General features: G+C 42.4%; 1 protein-coding gene across 1 annotated transcript in view; it reads right to left on the minus strand.

Moving 5' to 3' along the window:
• Nucleotides 1-1,646: 1,646 nt before the first annotated feature.
• Nucleotides 1,647-23,631, minus strand: part of LOC146808527 (vomeronasal type-2 receptor 26-like) — a 30,803-nt gene continuing 8,818 nt past the window's right edge. The window contains exons 2-4 of the mRNA XM_085623979.1: nt 23,315-23,542; nt 12,944-13,067; nt 1,647-2,560 (exon numbers count right to left, since the gene is read on the minus strand). Of these exons, the coding sequence (XP_085480105.1) occupies nt 1,647-2,560; nt 12,944-13,067; nt 23,315-23,542 (1,266 nt within the window). The remainder of the gene's footprint in view (nt 2,561-12,943; nt 13,068-23,314; nt 23,543-23,631) is intronic.

Genomic DNA, 23,631 nt, shown 5'->3' on the forward strand with positions numbered 1-23,631 from the left:
AGCACAACAATGCTAGCAAGTCTCAGAATCAGCAACTGTGGCCCATTTACAGGCACCAGAATGTGTTGTGCCCAGAGGAGATCTCAGTCACTTTGTTAGTATTCCAATGGACAAAGGGAAAATTCTATGTGAGTGGGCTCTAAATATGCATACATGCATTAATTGCTAGCAGTCCACATGCATGCCCACACGTCCAGGCTCGGATAGGCAAATATAGTCCTGGGCTTGGTCAAGGGTAGTGTCTGGTGAACAGCTGCAGGACAGCAATAAAAGCATCAGGGGGAGAGAAGGCCAGGTTAGGTCAAACAGGCTCCACTGCAGATACTTTGCAGCTCTAATTCGCCCAGTGACGGCAACACTCAGTGGGGTATACCACGCGGTTGGAAGAGAAACAGCTCCATCACACTCCGCTTGCCCAGCCACAATGGCCTGCTAGTGCCCAACCAGGGTGGGCCCCCACAGGTTCAGAGCAAGCCACAAGCAGTTAACCCCATAGACCTGGGGGTCTGGGCCTGACAACACCCCCATTCCCCCACCCACTCATCAGTCAAAAGCAGCAGCCCTTTTGCGGTCTAGGCCAGTGTGCAATTCTGCAGGCACCACCACAAGGGACTGCTGCAGGGGAGTCGACCTAGGCATGTGGCACGTCACGCCAGTCCTGGCCAATCCTCTGCATTGCGGAACCTGGCCTCTGGGTTACTGAGACTATTCGTGGACAGGGGGGGAGCAGCCCAGTGATAACAGCGTCAGCATTCCTGTCCAATGCCACCTCCCTCATGCCAACTCTCCCTCACAGTCAGTCCACCTCAGCAGCACCCTATACCAGTCCTGCAGGGACCTCAGTAGCTTTGGTGTCAACTAGGCCAACAAAATCATCCCATCCAGCCGGTCCCCGATGGCGGCACCCACAGGGGTTCTGACAAGTGTGCGCAGCATTTTGGGGGGGCAATTCAGGGTAAGCAAAATCATCCAGTGGTGGTGGTGCTGCCCCTAATCTGTGTGCAAGTAGCCCCTCTGCCACCATCTCAGGCCGCACACCTTCACTGCTACCCGATCCCATCATAACCTCTCTCTGACTCCTGGGTATCTAGCAAGTCTGTCTAAGAAAGCGCTGGTAGGGAATAACTTTGGGAGGCAGGTGAGGCAGGTTTAGGCTGGAGATGCATCTGCCGGTGCAGGATTGCTAACGGATAATGGCACAAGTGTGTGGAGCCTCGCTGGAGCGCATCCGTCATATTGGCTAGCTAGCCACACCCATTGTGGGACTCTGAGAATCCCCTTTTAGTTGAGGAATTCCAGTTCCTGCTGGCAGGTGGAGTCTCAGAGTAAAACATCATAGATCAGCAACGTTACCAGTTACTGTATGAATCAGCATTAACTGGGACCCTGCTATGAGGTTCTTAGTGAAAAATGCTAGAACTCCCACTTTGATAAAGGTCAGTAGTCTCTGCGACTTCATAGCCGTGAATAAAACATAACAGTGTTAAATATGTAGAAGATACCTGCACCACCACCTACCTAAGGCTTTTTTATAGTGGTTGAACATTTTTACATGGTTTTGGAATGTCACTTTTAATGGTCATCATGATTGTCAATCATCCTAATTAATTATCAGGGTACCAGAAAATATAACTCATCAATGGCAATCATCCTTCTTTGACTTTGTGTTTTCTTACTAAAGATATCCTAGAGTTTCTTTCAGGCCTTATGAGAATGGTGTAACACTTGGGAAAGAATATACAGCCGAGCAGTCCAGCACTGGAGCACAGGATGGCAAACACCTCTACGCCCACCATGTACTTCCCTCGTGTGCTCAGGTACGCCGGGATGAAGGAGATCCACACACTGACAAACACCAGCATACTGAAGGTGATCAGCTTGGCCTCGTTGAAACTTCCAGGGAGATCCCTTGAGACAAAGGCCACTATAAAGCTGACTGTGGCCAGGAGGCCCATGTATCCCAGCATGCAGTAGAAGAAAATGGTGTCTCCTTCATTACACTCAAAAATGATCTTCTCTTTGTACAATTTCATGTTCAGTTCTGGGAATGGAGGAGACTTTGCTAGCCACAAAACACAGATTACAATTTGGATCAACGAACAGAAGAAAACTATACAAAATGGTGTTTTTGATCCCAGCCACTTCCGTGATGAACTGCTGGGATTTGTGGCCTTAAAAGCGAGAACAACAAGAATTGTTTTTGCCAGAATAGAGGCCACACTGATGGAAAAAATCACCCCAAATATAGTCTGTCGCAGCATGCAGGTGAGCTTCGTAGGGTGACCAATGAACATGAAGGAGCAAAGGAAGCAGAACATGAGGGTGATGAGAAGCAGGTAACTGAGCTCCCGGTTGTTGGCTTTGACGATGGGAGTGTCTTTGTACTTGTTGAAGAGAAGCAGAAGAGAAGCAGTGATCAGGGTCAGAACTGATGCACAGACGGCCAGTATTAGACCCAAGGGGTCATCCACTGTTAGAAATTCAACCTGCTTTTGAACGCATCGATCATGTCTCTTATTGGACCACTGGGTTTCAACACATTTCAAGCATTTCACTGCATCTGAAAAGAATAAAGATGTTTGCATAAATTCTATTTTTATTTCTTATTACAAAAACTGCTTAATATATGTCCTTTTAAAAAAACTCATTTTTTCAGGGTTTAGCCTAAAATAATCATTAAACGTGCCTGTGAGTAAGTGAGATACCACAATGGAGGGGCCCATTTCAATCCACACCAACATGAGACTGATAAGTAAAGCATGGGCTTTCTCATGCCCCTAAATCTAGACAGCTGAGATTTTGCCCAGTTTCTCAAACACTAACAGTACATTCTTAATTAAATTAGTGACTGGGTTTCAGCACACCTCTTGTCTCATCTAGCAAAGAGTTTACATCAAAGTCTTGTATGATCAACAAGTTTGTTGCTTCCTCGCCAAGGTATCCTCATCAAAGCTTGGTTTCTGGCATGGACATAATTTAAGGGTTGGCAGGAGTTACAGCTTAGAGGGGGCAAGATGTTTGCCAAGATCACAGGGATAGCTCCATATTACATTTGTATGCTCATTTTTCATATGCTAATAGTCTATAATATTCTAGTATACACTATTATTGTAATAAAATAGAGCACACTTTGCTGGAACAGGATATTTGGTAGCAGCTTTGGTAAGTACAATTATTTCAAATGTATATTGTATGTGTGCTTATGGGTGAAAGTAAGTGTATGTATGAGAGTGTGTCTATAAGTATAAACAAGTGTGAAGTGTGTATGTTTCAAAGGGAGTGGCAGGTAGTGAGTGACATTGTGTGTGATTGCAGCCCAGATTTACTACTGTTTGGCACAAGAAAATGCTCCACCAAAATTACTGTGCTGTCTTACGGCAAATGGAGAAAGAAAAATGTGCCATATCTACTACAATATGGAGCAGTTTTTCCTCCCCATGTGCTAGTGCACTTTTGACAGCCATGCGCCAACCCATACACCCTTGTGTCATAGTCTGAAGGTGTGTGTGTTCTCTAAAGCATAGGCTTGTACTGAAAGGGGTTCCTTCCAATTCAAAAACTATGGGGCAGATTTACAAGCCCCTTGCACCACTTTTGCGTCACTTTTCCCATGTTAAAAGTGATGCAAAAGTGGCGCAAGGGGCTTGTAAATCTGCCCCTATGTGTTTTTGCTTTTCCACTTTGTATGTGTGCTGTACAATGTAGCACACTTTCAAGATTAGAAAAACACAAGGAGAAAAGAAAACAATTCTCCATATTACACCTGCCTCAAGTTGGCTAAAGATTGTGGCACTAATTCCTGTCTACTTATGTTTGTAGATAAGGATTTGCATCAACAGCCATGGGTGGTTGTATGGGAGCGGCCATGCACCATCCATGAAATAACTTCTGGTTACCATCCAATGCAAATCCTAATTTTTGTGGGATAGTAAATCCTGTCTTAACACTTTGCGCTGGGTTTGCAAATAGACATTTGCCTGTGTTATGTTGTTATACTAATCATATTATGGAACATCATTGATGTCAATTATTGTGACATTTGGATCATGTGACATGCCTACCTGGAAAGAACCAGGGCCAAGGTTTATATGATTTCACTTCCTATGAGGTTGTAAAGGTCAAAGGGCGTGTCATGCTAGTTCTGTTGCTCCTGACACTTTGGTGACTCTGTGTCCATTGTGTTTGTGGTTATTGAATGGACTGCCTCTGTGGGAATTGCAGTGGATTCTTATTTACTATAACACAAAAATATTAGAAAACTATGGGACATATTTACAAGGGAATGGCTGAGCGTGGCATGAAGCACAGTGATGAGCCGAATTTACAAATATATGGCATATCCCTGCATTTCCCCCTGCGCTGGCACTGAAGGAAGCTGCCTAGCACCAATGCCGGCACCCGTGCACCAAAGTGCAAGGGTTCCTGCATTGAGGCGCCCCTTCCTGCACATAAACGACTACAAATCACAAATAGTGATTTGACATTTCTATGTAGGTTGCATTGAGCAGCACACATAGAAGTTGCAAATCGTCATTTTGTAATGATTGTTTATGTGCAGGAAGGGGCACCTTCGTTCATGGCGTTTTTGCTGTTTCAATGTGTGCTGCACAATGCAGCACACATAGAAAGGGCAAAAATGAGGAGAAATGAAGCATTTCTCCTCGTTTCGCCATGTAAAAAACAGGTTTTCGATGGTCTTAAGGTGCCTCCTCCTTTTTACGGCACTCTTGTATGTAGTAGACAGCGTCAAAATCAATAAGTGTTGCGGTGGAAAGCCCACCGCAACACCCTCTGCCCACCCCTTTAACGCTAAGTATAGCGGGAAAGAGTGCATTATTTACAAGGTGGCGTTAAGCCACGTTAGGTGGCTTAACTCTGCCTTGTAAATAAGGCAAAGCCCCTATCGCCACAGTGACATAATTAAAAGTGACGATCCTGTGATGACAGGGGCTTGTAAATATGCCCCTATGATGCTTGAATGCAACTAAGATGATAAACTAACTTTTTTTCCCAAAAAGTTATTTCCATTGTTATGTATCCTATCAGAATCCCACTGGAAAATGAGTTGTTGAGGCATGGCTGACAATGAATTGTGAGTGAAAAAGATGCGTGTTCCTATTCACGATGCACAAGCCCCAATGTGGTTTGTGTATTATGATGTAGGGCGGATCACCACCGCCCGCATGGCGGTGGCGTTCCACCCTACATCATACCCCGCCCACCTCCCATTTCATAATATGGCGGGGGGACCACGGCGGATGGAAAGACCGTCCGATGCTTTGCCGCCACGGAAAGGTATGTGGATTCCGGAGTTGGTGGCCCATTGCGGGCCCCCTGGATGTTGGGGTTGGGGGGGCACATAGGTACCCCCCTGCATTTGCATGGATGACGTGGGTGCCTGCCACGTTGTGCATGCAAATGCACACAGTGCAGCCACAGCATTGTGGCATGTAGTGAGTTATTCTGTACCCGAGACTGTACATTGATGGCATATCCCTCCTCCTCATCCTATCACCAGTGTGCCATTTGAAGTGATGCCCCAATCTTGGGAGAAGGATGCTTTGCATCTATGTATCCTGGGATGGCCAGTTTAGACAGCTGCAAACTCAACATCTTGGATCAACTTTATTAGTGACTATGTTAAGGATAAAATAGCGTGCTGCTCCTGGTGCCTGAATGAACTGCTCCTCTGGCTATAAGTGATTTACAAGGAAGGATCAGATTTAGTGTGCATGGTTTAAATATGGAAACAATAGAGACTACACAACCACTGCTTGTAAAAAAAATACCTGTATTGAGGAATTGGGTTGCTGGTTGACTGGGGGTGTGAGCCCTGGCCAAGCTACAGCCCTGCAGGGAGAATCACAAAAAGTCAGTAAATTAACTGTGTTGAACTCTGGGCGGCTTGGCACAAAAAGCAGCCTGGCTTAACTTAGAGGCAATGTGTAAAGTATTTATGCAACACACAAACAATAATAAAGTGTAAATACAACACAGGAAAAATCCCACCAAATTAAAAATATTTAGTCAATTTCAATAAATATTTAACGCCAAAAAACAAAAATCCAATCAGTAGAATAAGAGTTATGAATTCTTAAAGCCTTTAGTGATAATTTAGTGATAGCCCATGAGAGCGACACTTGAGAGTAGGTTGACCACAGTCACAAGATAAGGCCAGCTGAAGTTTACCTTCTCATGTCAGCGCCAAGGGTCCCATTTGTGGTGAAGGGTGCCAAAAGGAGCGGGGAGAGCATCACGGGAGCCAGAGTAGTGTGACGAGCAGACCGAGTCTTGCTGGCACATTTTTCGTTAACAGCCCCCACAGCGGTCGATGCTGTAGCATGAAGATGCAGTTGCTGGAGCTTTGTGCTGAATCGCGGTGCGGGTGGTGAGGTCGGTGTGAATTGATCCATTTGCGGTCTCTAAGAGCCCACATTTCCAACTACAGCTCTCTGAGGACACTCCAAGTGTCCAGGAGCTGAGGTGCACCACTTGGGGGGTGGGGGCAGGAACTCATTTCAGCTGTGTCCAGGTGCTGGTGCATGGAGCCTTTTATGTCCCTGGGGCTCATATCAGGAGACCAGCAGACTATCCCTTGAGTCACTCTAGCAGCCCTGAGTTCAAGATGCAGGTCTAGTTCTACTGCCAGGCAAGAGGAAAGTTTGGAAGCAGGGCAGCAGTTCAGTGAAGCAGCAGTCCATCAGGGCAGTAGTGCAGCAGAGTAGTTCTTTCAACAGCACAGCAGTCCTTGTCCTGGCAGTTCAGAAGCGTACTGAAGAGTTGGTGTCTGAGGTTCCCTTTTATTACCCTAGCACCTTTATTCTGGAAGGTGGGGGAAGCTTCTAGACAGTGGCTTTGATATGCATGGAACTGCCTGACCCCCTTGCTCTGGTTTAAGCTGGCTGCAGTGACAATGTCAACGTGATAGATCTTTTGTGTGAGGGATGAGAGAACTCACTATTCAGTTACAAGTGAGTTTGTGCTTAGCCCCGCCCTCATCCTGCTAGCAGATGTCCATCTAGGCACACCTAATCCTTTTATTGTGTGAGAGTCTGAGAGTATCTCACAAAGTCTAACTGTCAGTAATACCAAGTCATGTGACCCAAGACAGGCTGCAGGCACAAAAAGGCCAAGGGCAGAAAAATGCTAACTTGCTAAAAGCGCCATTTACCAAATTGAAATTAAAAAACAGACTTTACCATTAAATAGGGATTCTCATGGCAGTTCCAAAGAAATAAAGTATGCTAACCGCTCCCAAATAGAAATTATAGTTTCTCAAATGAAATATATATTCCCCAATATTATTCTTTGGGAAGGGTAGGACTCACAGAAGTGAAAAACTTCACTCCTCTGACATGTTAAAATTAACTTTACTTGTCTAACCTTTTAATTACACAACACCCTGCCCTTTGGGGTATCTAGCACTTACCTTAGGAGTGACTTATGTGTAATAAAACAGGGAGTTCAAGGATTAGCAACACGGTTTTAATGGCAAGTCAACATGGCAGTTTAAAACTGCATTCAGGCTGCAATGGCGAGTGGATGGTACAATATGTGCTGCAGGCCCACTGGCAGCATTTACTTACAGGCCCTAGGTATGTGGTATAGCACTTTACAAGGCACTTATAAGCAAATTAAATATGCCAATTGGATATAAGTCAATGTAATCTGTTTTAGGGGAGTGAGTAAAAGCACTTTTACAAAGGTTAGCAGTGGTAAATTACACGGAGTCCTAAGGCCAACAAAACTGAATCCAGCAAACATGTGGATGTTAAAGGCAAAATGTTTGGGGGAGAACCTGCCGAGAGGGCCAGGTTCAACACCTGCAGATGGAAGGCAATGTGTAACTCTCATCATCAGGTGTGTACTTTCCTCCCTGTAGTATAGAGGTTTTATAGAAATGTTCTCCGTCTGTGGCTCCCAATGAAATCCATTACTGTGAGCTATATCCTGAAGGAGACCAAATAATAACATGCAATTTATACCTACTGGTGATAACTCAGCAGCTATTGAAATATCTAGTTAAGAGAATAAACACATGAAAAAGCAAGACCCTCTCAGTTCAAAGCCTGCATGATAGCAAGTTAGTAAAAGTATGTATATTGTCACGAGTAAGCTAGAGTCCAGTCTCTACAGAAAGGTCCCAGTATGTCCCAGTCGGGTAACCTTCATTTGTCACTTCCAAATGACACGAAGGTGACAGGTATTCGTAATTTGGCTCTGCTTTCAGACATAGAGACAGTGCATGCCGCTCTCTGTGATCCTGGACTAGCAGAGATGCTCATTAATATATCTATATATTTTTTTAGATATGTTGTGTAATAACATTTGCTGTTGTTTAATGCCTGATTGCCTGATTCTATTGGTGTTATTTTTGGGTGTAAGTTTGTGTAGATAGCTTGATCCTTTTTACCAGGAGGACTTGGGGATACACCAGGCACCTTGACCTTGTTACTCATATCACTGGAATACTGTGAAAGGCTTTAGAGATTGGTTTGATAGGATTGTGCACCTTTTCAATCTAATAATGAGCTATCACGGGCACCTGTTTTCACAATTTTGAGACGTTTGTGTCCTTGTCCACTGATTTGTAAAATATATGTTGCAAACGCTATGATTAGTATGCCTCTGTGACTTATATGTAATAAAACAGGGAGTTCAAGGCTTAGCAACAAGGTTTTAATGGCAATTCAACATGGCAGTTTAAAACTGCATTCAGGCTGCAATGGCGAGTGGATGGCACAATATGTGCTGCAGGCCCACTGGTAGCATTTAATTACAGGCCCTGGGTATGTGGTATAGCACTTTAAAAGGCACTTATAAGCAAATTAAATATGCCAATTGGATATAAGTAGAGACATGTAGATACATAAGTTGGTGAAACTTCAAAGGGGAGTAACTCTTAAACTTTTGGGTAACCTTTCTAATTTAGACCATTCAGAAAATCCTAATATAAAGTTATTCAAGTTGTAGGGGTGGAGCCACATTTTTGAGTATATCTTACTACTGTGAAAAACAAATATTATTCAGCACCACACATGGTAACAAATTCTGCTACCACGCCTCCTGTAGAAAATAATGGACGTATGGGTTTAAACTAAAACGCCATAGGAAATAATGTTGAATTAAAGTAAATAATTTGAACTAGTTAAAAATATAAACAAATATAATTTAATGTAAAAAAATATCTCAAAAGAATACATATTTATACTTATTTGCAAAACTTTTTAAAAGCTGTTTTTTTATTGAAAATCAATGCTAGATTAAGTGCTGTTAAAATATAATTCAATTACCTTTCATTTTTTCTATTCATCAAATTTAGCAGAATAATTTTAATTTATGTTAATACATTTAAATTATTCTATTCATTCAACTTTCTGCTAATTGTCTGCAGATGCTTTCCTTTTGATCTACTTTTAAAATAAATATATAAAATTACTTACATTATTATTAAGCAAAACCAAATAAAGCTTAAGGAATTTATTAACATTTTCCATATACTTTTCCATACGGAAATCTCTGCAACTTGGGGTGGAGGTACTGCTATAGAAAAATATAGCAAAAAGAACTGTTGATGGACAGAATGCAGAACAATGATATACATTCACCCCAGTACAGAGATCTGGGCCTAAATCCATTGTTTTTTTGCTCACCATGCCATTCCAGTTTGGACCTAGCCATATGCAAATCAGTCTTGACCCTGTGCCCCATGGGAACAGTCCAGCCCGAACTGCCAGGCCAGGTCCTCCCTGGACTGGAAACAAGCATTCTAGGACCTGTTTTGGGGTTTTACCCCTCTTCAGCCAAGATAACTTGTTTCCAGTGGCATGGAGAGCACGGGACTCACATCTGAGCATACCCATCCCCCTCGGGGTGACAAATGCAAAAAGAACTGTTGATGGACAGAATGCAGAACAATGTCATACATTCACCCCAGTACAGAGATCTGGGCCTAAATACATCATTTTCGTGCTCACCATGCCATTCCAGTTTGGAGCTAGCCATATGCAAATCAGTCTTGACCCTGTGCCCCATGGGAACAGTCCAGCCTGAACTTCCAGGCCAAGTCCTCCCTGGACTGGAAACGAGCATCCTAGGACAGGTTTCGGGGTTTCACCCCTCTTCAGCCAGGATAGCTTGATTCCAGTGGCATGGAGGGCACGGGACTCACGTCTGAGCATACCCATACCCCTCGGGGTGACAAATGCAAAAAGAACTGTTGATGGACAGAATGCAGAACAATCTCATACAGTCACCCCAGTACACAGATCTGGGCCTAAATCCATCATTTTTTTGCTCACCATGCAATTCCAGTTTGGACCCAGCCATATGCAAATCAGTCTTGACCCTCTGACTCATGGGAACAGTCCAGCCCGTACTGCCAGGCCAGGTCCTCCCTGGACTGGAAACAAGCATCCTAGGACCGGTTTGGGGGTTTCACCCCTCTTCAGCCAGGATAGCTTGATTCCAGTGGCATGGAGAGCACGGGACTCATGTCTGAGCATACCCGTCCCCCTCGGGGTGACAAATGCAAAAAGAACTGTTGATGGACAGAATGCAGAACAATGTCTCACATTCACCCCGGTACAGAGAACTGGGCCTAAATCCATCATTTTTTTGCTCTCCATGCCATTCCAGTTTGGACCCAGCCATATGCAAATCAGTCTTGAACCTGTGCCCCATGGGAACAGTCCAGCCCGAACTGCCAGGCCAGGTCCTCCCTGGACTGGAAACAAGCATCCTAGGACCGGTTTCGGGGTTTCACCCCTCTTCAGCCAGGATAGCCTGATACCAATGGCATGGAGAGCACGGGACTCACGTCTGAGCATACCCGTCCCCCTTGGGGTGACAAATGCAAAAAGAACTGTTGATGGAAAAATATAGGGCACATTTCCCCTGTCATTTAACATACAGAAAGCTCCATCTTGATTGTGAAGATCTCTTATAGTTAAAGATAGGGGAAAGTAAATACATTTATTAAAGTGTGACAAAATTTACAAAAATTATGTTCAATATTAAATATTTAAAAGTTTGCCTAATTAAAAATTGCTCAACTGAAATGATTCCGATAAGAGGCAGAAGAATAAATTATGTATTTTTATAACATATGATGCTTGAGTTATATTTGCTGGTACTCTGTAACATTTGTTCTACTGAAATTGTATGGCATGTTTGGGTGTTGATGTTCTTGGTCTTGTTTTGCAGCCACATCCCATTGCTATCCCATGTCCTAATGTCGTTGATGGTCTGAGCTGAATCCCTTTGCTCTTCAAGTGCCAGGAACTCTTTGTTGTCATTTTCTGCTTAGAAACAATTTTTTAGAAAATTGGGCCTCATTTTAAGTTTTCGGTTAACTCCACGTGTAGATACCAAAGCCAGAATTCATTACACTGTCTAGTTTCTCTCTGTGAGTTTATGAATGAGGAATAATGCATGAACAAGGAAATATCAGGTCCATTTTCCTCCTTCTGGGGAAAAAGAGGCCCTAATCTACACACAGTTACCACTTGCTTGGAGCAGGTGGTAAATGTGTGGAAGGTCTTTTCTCTCAGTGCCACAGGATGGCTGGGGTAGGGTGTAGTAGGAGGGCAGATCAGGCTTTGCATCAGCTGGGGGGAACTCCGTTCTGCAGTATGCAAGCAAGGGAGGCCGGGTGCAGCAGTTGCTCACAGCCCCCACAGCTCCACTGAGCAGCATGGACCCAGTGTCTCCAGGTCCAAAATAATTGGATCATGTGTTTATGGACCCAATTATTTTTGGCTTGGACACTCCAACAAAGGTACTCTTGTCAGGAGCTGTATCCACAAGAGGTATGCCATTCCAGGCACTTGGTAATGTGTGTTTTGTGCTAAATAATTGTTGTTAGCAGTTTTTGTTGATTCCTTTTTAGTGGGTGTCATATTACAATTTGATATCCAGACATGTGGCTGTGCAGTGGAGGGGCAGAGCTGTATTATTATATCACATTTAAGTAATGTGTATTAGATTACACCTTTCCAAGTGGGATCGTGCACATCGCAGATTCCCTCTGGTTGTGCAAGGAAGGGTGTTGACTGAGGCACGTCTTTTGTCTGGCTGGGTGTTTTGCTTCTTTAGTAATGCAGCTTTACAGGCAGGTCAGCCCCACACATCCTTTCTATGCTCTATTACTGGTTTGCTTATGAGAAATCTGATTTTCAATTAATTGAAGTAAGTTTTATCCATTTGTTTTCTGAACTTTAGAAATGCAGTTTGCTTTTAATTACTTTTAGCTTTCTTGCTTTCCTGATTGGTTTTGGACAATCTATGGCACAGAATTTCTGAGCCATTATTGGAAACTCAGGGGCATATCAGCAAGCTGGCGATGACAAATTATCGCCGCTTTAGCGTCCGTTTTCGGACGAACAGCGACGATAATTTTATCGCTTAATCATCAAGGTCACGCTAACGCGTGATTCCTTGCTTTAGCTCCCTTTCCCATAACGCCCACCTTTGCATCTCTAATGAGATAGGCATTGCTAATAGCACGCTATCTCAGCGATAAAAATCCACGCTAGCCAGCGATAATGATCCTAGCGCTAAGTGCACTTAGCGATATTTGTCGCCGGCCCTTGCTGATATGCCCCTATGAATTTTAGGTCTCTGACTTTGAACCTTGAACAGACTTGGGGAACTTATTACAGTTTTTTGATAAGGTAAACTTCCAATGAGGAATTACTTGAGCAATATTGGTTCACTCAGATAGACCCTCAAGCTATAAATTGACTGAATGATCACCTAACATAGTATATTTATGCTACTTCATACTCTTCTAATTGACAGTAAATAAAAAAGGTGCCAGTCTGTGTATCATCAAAGCTTGTATTCTGAAGACAAAATTGACAATCTTACTAAATACAAATCTTAGCAACTTTGAGCTGTTCTCTGAAGCACAGGATGCAGTGAAGAGGAAGGATTAACCCACCTGTGCCATTGCTGATCTCTCCCTGGGAGCAGAGGACACAGTCGAAGCAGCACAAGGGCTCCCCCTGTCTGGCAGCCTTCCTGTACCCAGGGGGACAACTCTCACTGCAGACAGAGCGGGGGACCTGGGGAGAAAAGAGAGTGGTGACCGGTCAGAGACTGAGACATGAAGATGAGAAAAAGGAAACATCAGAACATGTAAACATGAAGACACACACCTTGAAAGTATAAACTGAAAATACTTGTGAAGAGAGAGGAGTGATCCTGTTTACTCCACAAAGGACTTGGATGAATTAGACGCCAGTAAATTTGATATGAACTTAAAAGTGGATTGAATTGCAATGAAAGGTAAATAAACCCTCGACAAGATTTCTATAAAACAATTGTACTTTGCACAGTTTGATACAGAATATGTTTACGGCATCTAATTAGACACTGTTTAGAAGATAGCATCAGTTCCCGTCATGAAACCATGAGAAATATCTAGGAAGGCAACATTGAGATAAGGCCAAGAATGTCTCATCCATAAGGAAGGACTGATGTCTGTTTCTTGTACTAAAAAAATAGTTTAGAATAGAATTTTCAACACAGACTTTTTCCATACTGACAAAATAGCCATCGCTCTGAAAGAGATCAGTGTAAATTCCCTGATCATGGTCAATAGAAGAAAGGACACAACTATGCAGCATCATATCATTATCAATGCCCAGCTCCTATTATTCCTTCTTGTGAAACCTATTACCTATTACCTATTTGGCTGTTTCTTGAACCATAGACCAGCTCTTCTCATCTCTATTGGAGATGCAGCAAGTGCATCAGCCAGCACCCCCAACCTACAGCCTCAATGTATGTATGTATATATTTGTGTCCTCCACTTATATGTGGCATTCTAGAAGTGTTCTATGGCACAGAATCCGCTCAAATGTTACCCCTTAGCATTACCCCCTAGATGGTTCTAACTCAGGTGGGATTGCGTTCCTACATCTACAAAGATAGGCTTCTTGGGATAGAGACCAGGAAATTTTTGGTTGAACCGTACACCGAAGTAGTCAACTTCTAAGACTCTTGCTAGGTCTGAACCCTCCACATCATGCTTCCCCTAAAAGACTTATGGGAGTGAATAGTCATAAATTTAGTTTTTGATTGGTTTATTATCAGCCCTCTTTCTGTACAGAACCGATCAAGTAGTGTCTATAGGCCCATTGGGTTCTTCGACACTAACAGAGTATTATCTGCTGACAAGAGTGGAACTTTCTTTCCTGCAATCTTTTGGGCATCACCGTCAAGATTTGTCAGATAAGTGACCACACCACTGAAACTTATGGAGAATGGGGTCAGGCCAATACGCAGCCTTGGCAGAACCCTTTGGGAGCTGCTATCTGTCTTGGTAACTCCCCCAGTGGGCCCCATCTAACCTATGAGTATGTATCCACTTGTAATCGAATTATGATACTTAGTAAATCTTCAGGGAACCTGTTATGTTGTAGCACCTCCAAAGGTGTTGCCTAGGGACAAGGTCGAGTGCAGATTTAAGGTCCACAAAGACCATATATAAGTACAACTTTTGGAGTCTTCCAATAAATGGCCATAAACCTGAATTCCATTCTGAAAACCTGTTTGCAGATGTGACAAAGCCTCTGTCTCATCAATGTAATCCTAAAGTCTCTTTAAGACCTGCCTCCTAAATACCATCTGCAAAACATCAATCAAACGAATGAGCCTATAGATTATGGGTGAATCTCAGGAGCCCCTTTTTGTATACTGGCACTATCTCTGCAGCTTTCCAGCTGTCAGGTATTAGTGCCCCCTTAAAAATTGCATTGTACAGGATGTTGTTATAAATAGCCCAACTCTCAGCATCTGCACAAAACAAATAACCTGAGTCTCCGTCTGGACTTGCAGCTTTCGCTAAAGCAACACAATTAATTGCAGCTAGGGTTTCATCATATGATAACATAGTTTTTAATGAACATACCTTATTACCAGGTGCTTTTGGGACACACCCCTAAATAGACCCGATGCAAAGTCAAATAGTTTAGACAAGTCAGTATACTATTAGTATTAGCCAGATGATCTTTGGGGTTCTGCCCCATATTGGCTACAAGTACCAACATCGTTTAACATCCCTAGAAATCACAGCCTTATATAGTTTACCCAAAATTTGATTTCCCCAACTAGTACAAGCTTTAACCTGAGCCTGCTTGTACAATTCTCTCTGCAATTGTACTTGCACTGGATCCTTATCTTTCAAGGCTTTGCACAACTGTTGCTTAGCTAGATTGTAATCATTATTGTACTATACAGTAGAAACATTTCCCCTTTGCATAGGTTTCCATTGGCCTTGTATAAAGCAGCCCCCCCAAAGTTTAAAAAAAGCTTTGCTTGAATTGTCTTGAGTTCGGGTAATGAGGCCCTTCAGACTCTCTATCCCCTCCTTCAATACCTTAGTCATAGCCATTGCTAACTCCGGCCAAGATACTACATTAGCCCATTTAAGCCTCCAGTTGTCATTTGCTGGTTTTAAATTGTTAACACAAGATAATGGGATTTACTCATGATGGGCAATCAAATTGGACAATTTACAAACAACATCATTATGGCCACTATCGGATCTAGTAACTATCATGCTATCATCAACAAATTTCCACAAAGAAATGGAAAGCAGTATATAATCTATCCTACTAGTACGACCAATTTGATTATAGGTATGTAAGGCATGTAAGTCTGACTTTGTTTGCCCATTGAAGCTCCTCAAACCACCAGCTAACATAAGTAAGAGCGACTGGTATGCTACCTCTGTCCACCTCTCTACAAGTGGAATCTCGAGGGCAGATATCCCCAATTCCTCATCTTCCACCTCGGATAGTAAATAACCATCACTATCTAGTGGTTCAAATGAAGTATTGAAGTCGCCCTCAATAATTACAGGGTGATATGGATTTCACAATTACACATCTCAAGGTATACCCGCAGTTGTTTCAAAACTGGGGTTTCTCTGCTCCATCTAATGCCCCAATTATACACATTTCACAGGTGGTCACAGATGTATTCTCCCCAACAATTTTTATACCTAGTATATCTGAGGATGGTATACTTAGGGGGTGTGAGGATATATTCAGAGAGGTGAGTATCCATACTAGGAGACCAAAGGAGGGGCGTTCCCTACCATTGGTGGTTGCTGGTACAAAAAAACAGTAAAAAGCCTGATCCATCTACAGAGTCTCTCGAAGTAAACTAATATCGAATCGGTTAATAAACAGTCCCCAATCAGGGTTACTAAACTAGGGGCATAAGCTAGCCACATTGGTGGTTGCTGGTACAAAAAAACAGTAAAAAGCCTGATCCATCTACAGAGTCTCTCGAAGTAAACTAATATCGAATCGGTTAATAAACAGTCCCCAATCAGGGTTACTAAACTAGGGGCATAAGCTAGCCACATTCTAGGTCAGAATATTTATTTTGCCTGCTTTAGTCTTTGGAAAGGATTCGAAAACGCTTCTGCCTCTCCCAAAATAAGTGAAACAGGGGGATCTGGCATTCCTGGAGTTCAAGAAATGGTTGCATGTTGCAGGTGATCAACACCCATATAAAAGTCCGAATTTGGGTTCCTATTTTTTTTTTCCTCGGAGGCAAGCCCACAGGCCTTTTTGCCATTTTACAATCTTTGAGCCAGATGTCAATATAATCAAATGACTCCCCATTGGTTGAAGGGTCATGGGATCTCTTTATAGCTGTGATATCTTCGCATATGATTGAATAACAATTCTGTGTAGATCTTATATAGTGAAAACATTTGTTGGTTAATAAAACCTCATCCTTCCTCGACCCCTCAGGTGATTTTGGGACCTTGGTCAAATAAATTTCAGTCTCTTGCTATAACCTGCTTGGCCCTTCCAAGAGTTTACTGCGTTCTTATGTGCTATATATGGGCGGTATTAACCCCCTCAAGGAGGTCTTGACCCTCCGATCATGCTTGTACTTGAGTATGGTTATTGCTTCTTAGTTGGTTGCAAAAATTTGCCAGGGGGTCGGGAAGCCTGGAGAAGTGGTCACACCTCATGAGGTTCAGGTGCTGATCGTATAGCCTTCTGTGAGGGGGCTTGCCTCTAGCTATCCGAACCAATTTTCCAGTTTGTTCGGCTACTAATTTAGAGTATGCCTCATTGGATAATTTCAGCAACCTTTTGACAAGAGCGATAATTCTCAACATATCCATTCCCTCATCACTACCAGATCCCATATGCACTGTCTGGCTAGCCCCATATTTTGCAGTCATTATATGAGTTTCGCTCCCAACCTCCCCGAACCCACATTACCAGATTCAGATTGAGTGGCTATAAGTAAGGAAAATCTATTACAACATACAATCACAGGCTTAATCAGAATTACCCCCTTATTTAATGGACCAATTGTAGGAGGATTACTCTCATTCAGCCCTAAGATTCAGGCTTCTGAGAAAGGTTATCACTCAGGGGCAGGAAGTTAGGTTTCCGTTTGTGGTAAATATTGAGGCTATTTTCCCAGCCTCTCTTTTTTTCAACTTTTGGTCTCTGGGTGCCCTTTCTCCCCAGGAGGGATTTCATCTCCTAAGTTAATATATCTACACCCTTGAGTGTTTTATTAGCATGGAAGTAGATGGTATTAATTCAGAAACATCCTGGGAAATGTTCTTCTTCTTCCCAGGGAGGGACTCCGTAGCCTTGCCTTTGCCATCTCAACAGTAAGCAATAAAAAATAAAAACTTCCAGTTAATAATTACCATCCAGAGAACAGTGAGGAGCCCAAAGTAAAAAGCAAACACCTCCCTGGGTTTGGATTCGAAAGTGGTACTTGATGTAATGACCCCAAACAATGGATCAACAGGCGGCTCCTCTTCCTCACAGCAGTGGGACACCCACACACTTATAAAGCACTAATCCAGTTTAGCTGGTTACCAAGCAGAGGATTATCGGACTCTTAGTCCCCGGTGGTCGTCCAATTCTCCAGAACAGCGAGGTGCCAAGGGTGAAAAGCAAACACCTCCCTGGGTCTGGATTTGAAGGTGGTACTTGATGTAATGACCCCAGAATGGATCAACATACAGAAGGTGACTCCTCTCTCTCCAAGCAGTGTAAATTGTCCTTCCTACTTACTGGTCGCAATGGCGGCACGGTAGCACGGAGCGCGTTTAGTATCTCAAATGGCAGCTTAGTTTTGTTAATCAATTTGGAGCATTTAACGTGCCCGCCATCTGTTTTCAGTATAGTACTCCCATCGGGTTTTCAGAGTCTGGAGATCACACTTCCATGTTCACTTGGAGTTATGTTTGATTCACGAGTTCACTCACATTCTTTAATTTTATTCTTCATGTTTATTCTTGACATTTTTTAGCTTTTCTCTGGACTTTCCCGCAGTTTTTTAAAACATTATTTTCAGCACCGGTTCCAATATGGCATCACATGGGCAAAGGGATTGGACTACAAATTTGCATCATAAAGAACTGATGTAAAAGGAGGTGTGCCACTAGGACCCTCCTTCATGATGGGCACCCGCAGCGGTGTTTACAGAGATGTAGCAAGTTTACCATCACTTATTGTCTTAAGCGGTAACATAGGTGAGCTTCCATTGTAAAACAATGGACTCCCACTTGATTTTGTGCCCCTTTCACCTCCGGTATTTTTTTAAGTCCATTTCTGTATGACGTGCCATGCGGTTTTACTCAGGGGGGTGGTATTTAGCCAGTCATGAAGCAGTGCTCATTCATTCACCATTGGGTTAGTGCTCATTCATTCACCATTGGGTTAGCACTCATTCATTCACCATTGGGTTAGCGCTCAATCATCCACCATTGGGGTAGCGCTCATTCAGTCACCATTGGGTTAGCGCTCATTCATTAACCATTAGGTTTGTTGAGCATGAATGGTATTTTTTAGCACAATAATTAGGATGAAGCAAGTTTTAGTGATTGTATTATTCATTGGGTTAGCTTTGAGTTGATGTTAGATGTATTTGGCGACACAGGTGCGCTCACAGAAACAGTGCATCGGATGTTTTTTTAAGTTGTCATAAAGGGTAATTTTCGTGTTATCGTTGTTTTGACTTAAGGCAAGAGTTTTAAACACATTTCTGCGAGGATAGAACATAACAGTAGCTAGATATTCTTTAAGGATGAGGTGAGAACACTGAAGTCTTAGGAGTACCCAACTATTAACAGATCTGTAGATAGTAGTGCTCAAGCATATAGAATCTGACCCTACTCATAGGACAGGGCACAAGCTGTATCTCATATTTACAAATATTGCAGAAGTAACTTGAACTTCTGCTTCCAATCACTTGGTCGGATCACCATTGGAATAAGTTTACCATCCCACATAAGAAAGCCCTGGTAAAACCTAATAAAGAAGTCAGCAGACCTCTTTGCACCTGGAAAACAGTCATTCCCGCCACCTTTACTAGGGCCTTTCATGAAACCTCAATAGCAACCTACACAAATGTTGACACTGTTCTGCCCGCCTACCATGACTCCTTAATAACTACAATTGACCAAACAGCTCCTCTTAAAAAAAACGTTTCTGCTTCCTCTGGAAATCAAGGTCCATGGTACACAGACACCCTGCGTTGGGACCAATCGACTTGCAAACATCTTGAATACCGATGGCGCCTCACAAAATCCTCTGCGCATAAAGTAGAATAATGGATTAGGTTAGGTAATTTGCCATCATTTGATTGAGGTGGAACTGAAACTGCACATAACCTCTACAATTGCCAATGTTAGTAATTCCAAAAAAGAATTATACAAAGCACTAAAAAGCTTTGTGAAACCAAGTGCCTGCCTTTCCCCTTTTGTGGCCTACCAAATCTTTTGTGATGACTTAGCTGACTTCTTAGAAGCTAGAATTAATACAATCTACAGGAACTTTTCAGTCAGTCCAGAATGACTTAGAATGGAACCTGCAAAAAGAACACTTGATGGACAGAATGCAGAACAATGTCATACATTCACCCTCTACAGAGATCTGGGCCTAACTCCATTGTTCTTTTGCTCACCATTACAATCCAGTTTGGACCCAGCCATATGCAAATCAGTCTTGACCCTGCGCCCAATGGGAACAGCCCAGCCCAAACTGCCAGGCCAGGTCCTCCCTGAACTGGAAACAAGCATCCTAGGACCGGTTTCAGGCTTTCAGAATGGAACCTGACATAAGTCATCTTCACCCAAACGCCATAGCTGCCTTGAGTGATTTTGAATTCTTGTCTGTGGATCAGGTGCAGAAAATGCTTGCCGCCGCCAAATCAAGCTCTTCTCGGGACCCATGTCCTCTTTGGATAACAGTCAGCCTAGCTAACCATCTGGCACCAGCAAAGAAGGAAACGTTTAGTCCCTCACTAGCCACTGCAAAGGGCCTAGTGAGTGGAAATGTGCCCAAGTATCTCCACTCCTTAAAAGCACCTCCGCCAATTCTGATATCCTTTCCAACTACAGAATGATCTTGCTGTGACCTCGCCATGCAAACACCCTAGAAAGGTATATTATTAAACAGCTTAGATCGATTATTGAAGAGCATAAGATCTTAGGCCCCTCTTAATTGGTTTCAGAGAGCTACACATTACTGAGACTGTATTGCTAGCAGTCACTGATAACATCAGTGTCTCTTTAGATACAAGAACTCCAGTCATGTAAGTGCTATCGGATCTATCTGCCACCTTTGACACGGTCTCCCATTCCATTCTAATCTGCATATTACATATTAACCAATACCTTAGAGATCCTAGGAGGATTGATTTGTTTCCCAACAGTCAAGATGTGACTCATCCACTCTTGATTACCCAGTAGGAGAATCCGCTCTGGATCTCTAGGCTATTGGTTAATTTGCCATACCGATTTGGGAGTCGACAAGAAGTCTCTCTTCGTACGCTGATTTTAATAGCATTTTTAAGACCTACTAGGTTCTTAAGGACCCTAGTTTTACAAATCTTAAGGGCCTACTCCCTGTGGATACTATTTTTGTGGTTTGAACAGGAAGCCAATTCAGGATCCACTTGCACCAGGCCGCACTTACTATTTCTTTGTTCTGATGAAGACCCATGGGGATGTTTGATGTGAGCACACAAAATTATCAGGTTGAAACGTCGAAGATTAATATAGGTGTTCCTTACCTTTGTTGAGCATATCCCACATCCAATTAATAAGGACATATGCTCAGACATATATGAGCTTCATATGGACACCCATTGGAGTTATTTTTGTATTTTATGTTAAAATATGCAATGTCTTGTGTATTTAATGTATTTTTTTCTTTCCTTTCCTTTTTTTCATAGAGTTTGATATATACACAAACTAGACCCGAAAAATCAGGTATGAGAGCATTTTACATGAGCACAAGTTTTGTTACTAATGGACACATAAATTTTTTTGCTAGGTATAGGGAGATTAAGTAATTTGCCCAGAATCACAGGATGTTGAACGTCATTGCCGTGACTCGAACCAGGTTCCCCAGCTTTGAAGTTGTCCGCTCTAGCCATAAGGCTACATCCTCTCCCCAATTTCTTTCAGTTGTGATACACCGTGTTGATTTTGAATTTATTACATTTTCTTTATTATAAATGTTAAGTAACAGTCCTGTGTGTTATTGTGATAACTCTATTATTTGCAATCCTCCACATTATATGAGTATTAATATACCGTGTTATACTTAAAAAAACTTTGGTTTTATTTTTTTATTATTAACCCGCTGTGTTACACCATTTATTTGTTCATTCCTAGTTAAACAAGAAATGAAGAGATTTGAAAAATAATATCTTACTGCCCTACAGAACCAACTGTTGCTTCATACTACTAGATTCCCCAGGTTTCGGTGGACACTGGATTACCCCATTAGTCCTAATAGTCTCCATGGCAGAGCACTACATTGGCTCAAGGACAACCGCACATAAAATGTCTATCCTTTCCCCTCCAAGTCAAGAAGGATGTATACTAATAATTGGGTCCCCCAGGAATTGTACCTGATCCCAACACTTTTTAATATCTATATAGTGCCGCTAGCTGAAATTGTGAGATTGTGCGGTGTAGAGATCATATCATATGAAGATGACACTCATTCTCATTCCTTTGGCCCTGTCCCAGATAAAGTTAAAGCTAAATTTGCGGGTTGCAAGATGGAAACCACAGTCTGTATGAATAGCAAGTGCCTCCAACTAAACAGCGAGAAGACTGAGATAATGTTATTTGGTAAAGTCAATGAGATATAGCCCACGGACAGGTGGCCTCTCATATTTAGTCCAGCCCCTGCACCTAAGCAGTTGGTGAAAAATCTTGGAGTGAAAATAAATCAATCACTGTCCATGATCATCAAGCAATGACACAATGAAGTTCCTAGAACATTCTTCTTTGGTTCCCGGACAATTCCAGAAAAAGCCTTGTCCAGGCTCTTATAACCAGTTGCCTGAACTACTAGTGCTCCGAAGAATGACCTTTGCAACGCGGTCGTTACACCGCGCTATGTTTATATAGCGGTCATTACAACACAAGTTGTTACAACGACTTGCGCTGGATGGCGCTCTAAACTAAGGAATAGTATGTTTTACTATCCCAACACCTTCTCTACTGTTACGTAGGCTGGAGTTGGAATAGTAAGTCCAGCACCCTCCAGAGTAAGTCATTGTAACAACTTGCATTGTAACGAATGCGTTGTAAAATGCCACGTTGTGAATGTATGTGATGTAACGTCATAAATGTATTTGCAGTTCAAGATCTGGGGAGAGACCTTTTTCATACATGGCCCCATACCACTAAATTAAATTCACTCTTAATCTTTGCACCTGCACAGATTTTATAAACTTCAAGAATATGTTTAAAACTTGGTTGATTTAGAATGCTTTAACTGCCTGATGACTACAGCTCTGAGATACTCCTCTGGGAGTTGTGCATTATATTAAGAAACGGAAATAAGATAAAATAAAGAATGTTTCAGGGTTTCCTTGATTAATGTCACATTATTCGTTTTAAGCTCCTTTTCCTGAGGAAAGGCACTGTGATGCCTGAAATGCATTGGAACGCAGCATGGAATCTTGCTGCTAGATGTTCAGATACAAGAAATCTAGAATCTCTTTAATGGATTGGATTGATTGTTTTACAATTCTAGATGCATCATCGAAAGTTAAAAGTTTATCCATACAAACTGCATTATACTTACACTTACAAAGAATTACTTTTATTTCTCAAATTTGGATTCTTTTTGGATTGAGTCCTCCCCCAAGGTGAGTGTACAGCATCTATTTTACCTGCTGTGATGACATGTCAGGACCCGGCAATAAGACATTTCTTAAGAAAGGTTATTTAGATTTGTGGTGCTACTGCTTTTTTACATGCCTGTACACATACCAATAATCTCACCTGAGAAGACCCATCACTCCACAGGATGGTGGTAGTGTTGATGATGATGTCTTCACCATCTTGTGCAGTTGGGTCTAATTTTCCTACTTTTAATAGCTTAAATTCCTCATCTTGAGATATCTGCACATTCAGTATGTCGCTGGTTGCTGGGGCGTCTCCGTTTGCATCAAAGAAAATTTCCGTTCCAGTGCTCGTTTTAAAGTGCAGATGTTTCAGATAGTGAAGGATCTGGTGATGAAGAAAAAAAGCACTGTATACATCCATCTAAAAATATCCTTCCAAAAATGTAAACAAACACTTTTAGTGCAAATATAGAT

This window comes from Triturus cristatus, chromosome 8 (genome assembly GCF_964204655.1).
Source record: "Triturus cristatus chromosome 8, aTriCri1.1, whole genome shotgun sequence".
Taxonomy (NCBI): Eukaryota; Metazoa; Chordata; class Amphibia; order Caudata; family Salamandridae; genus Triturus; species Triturus cristatus.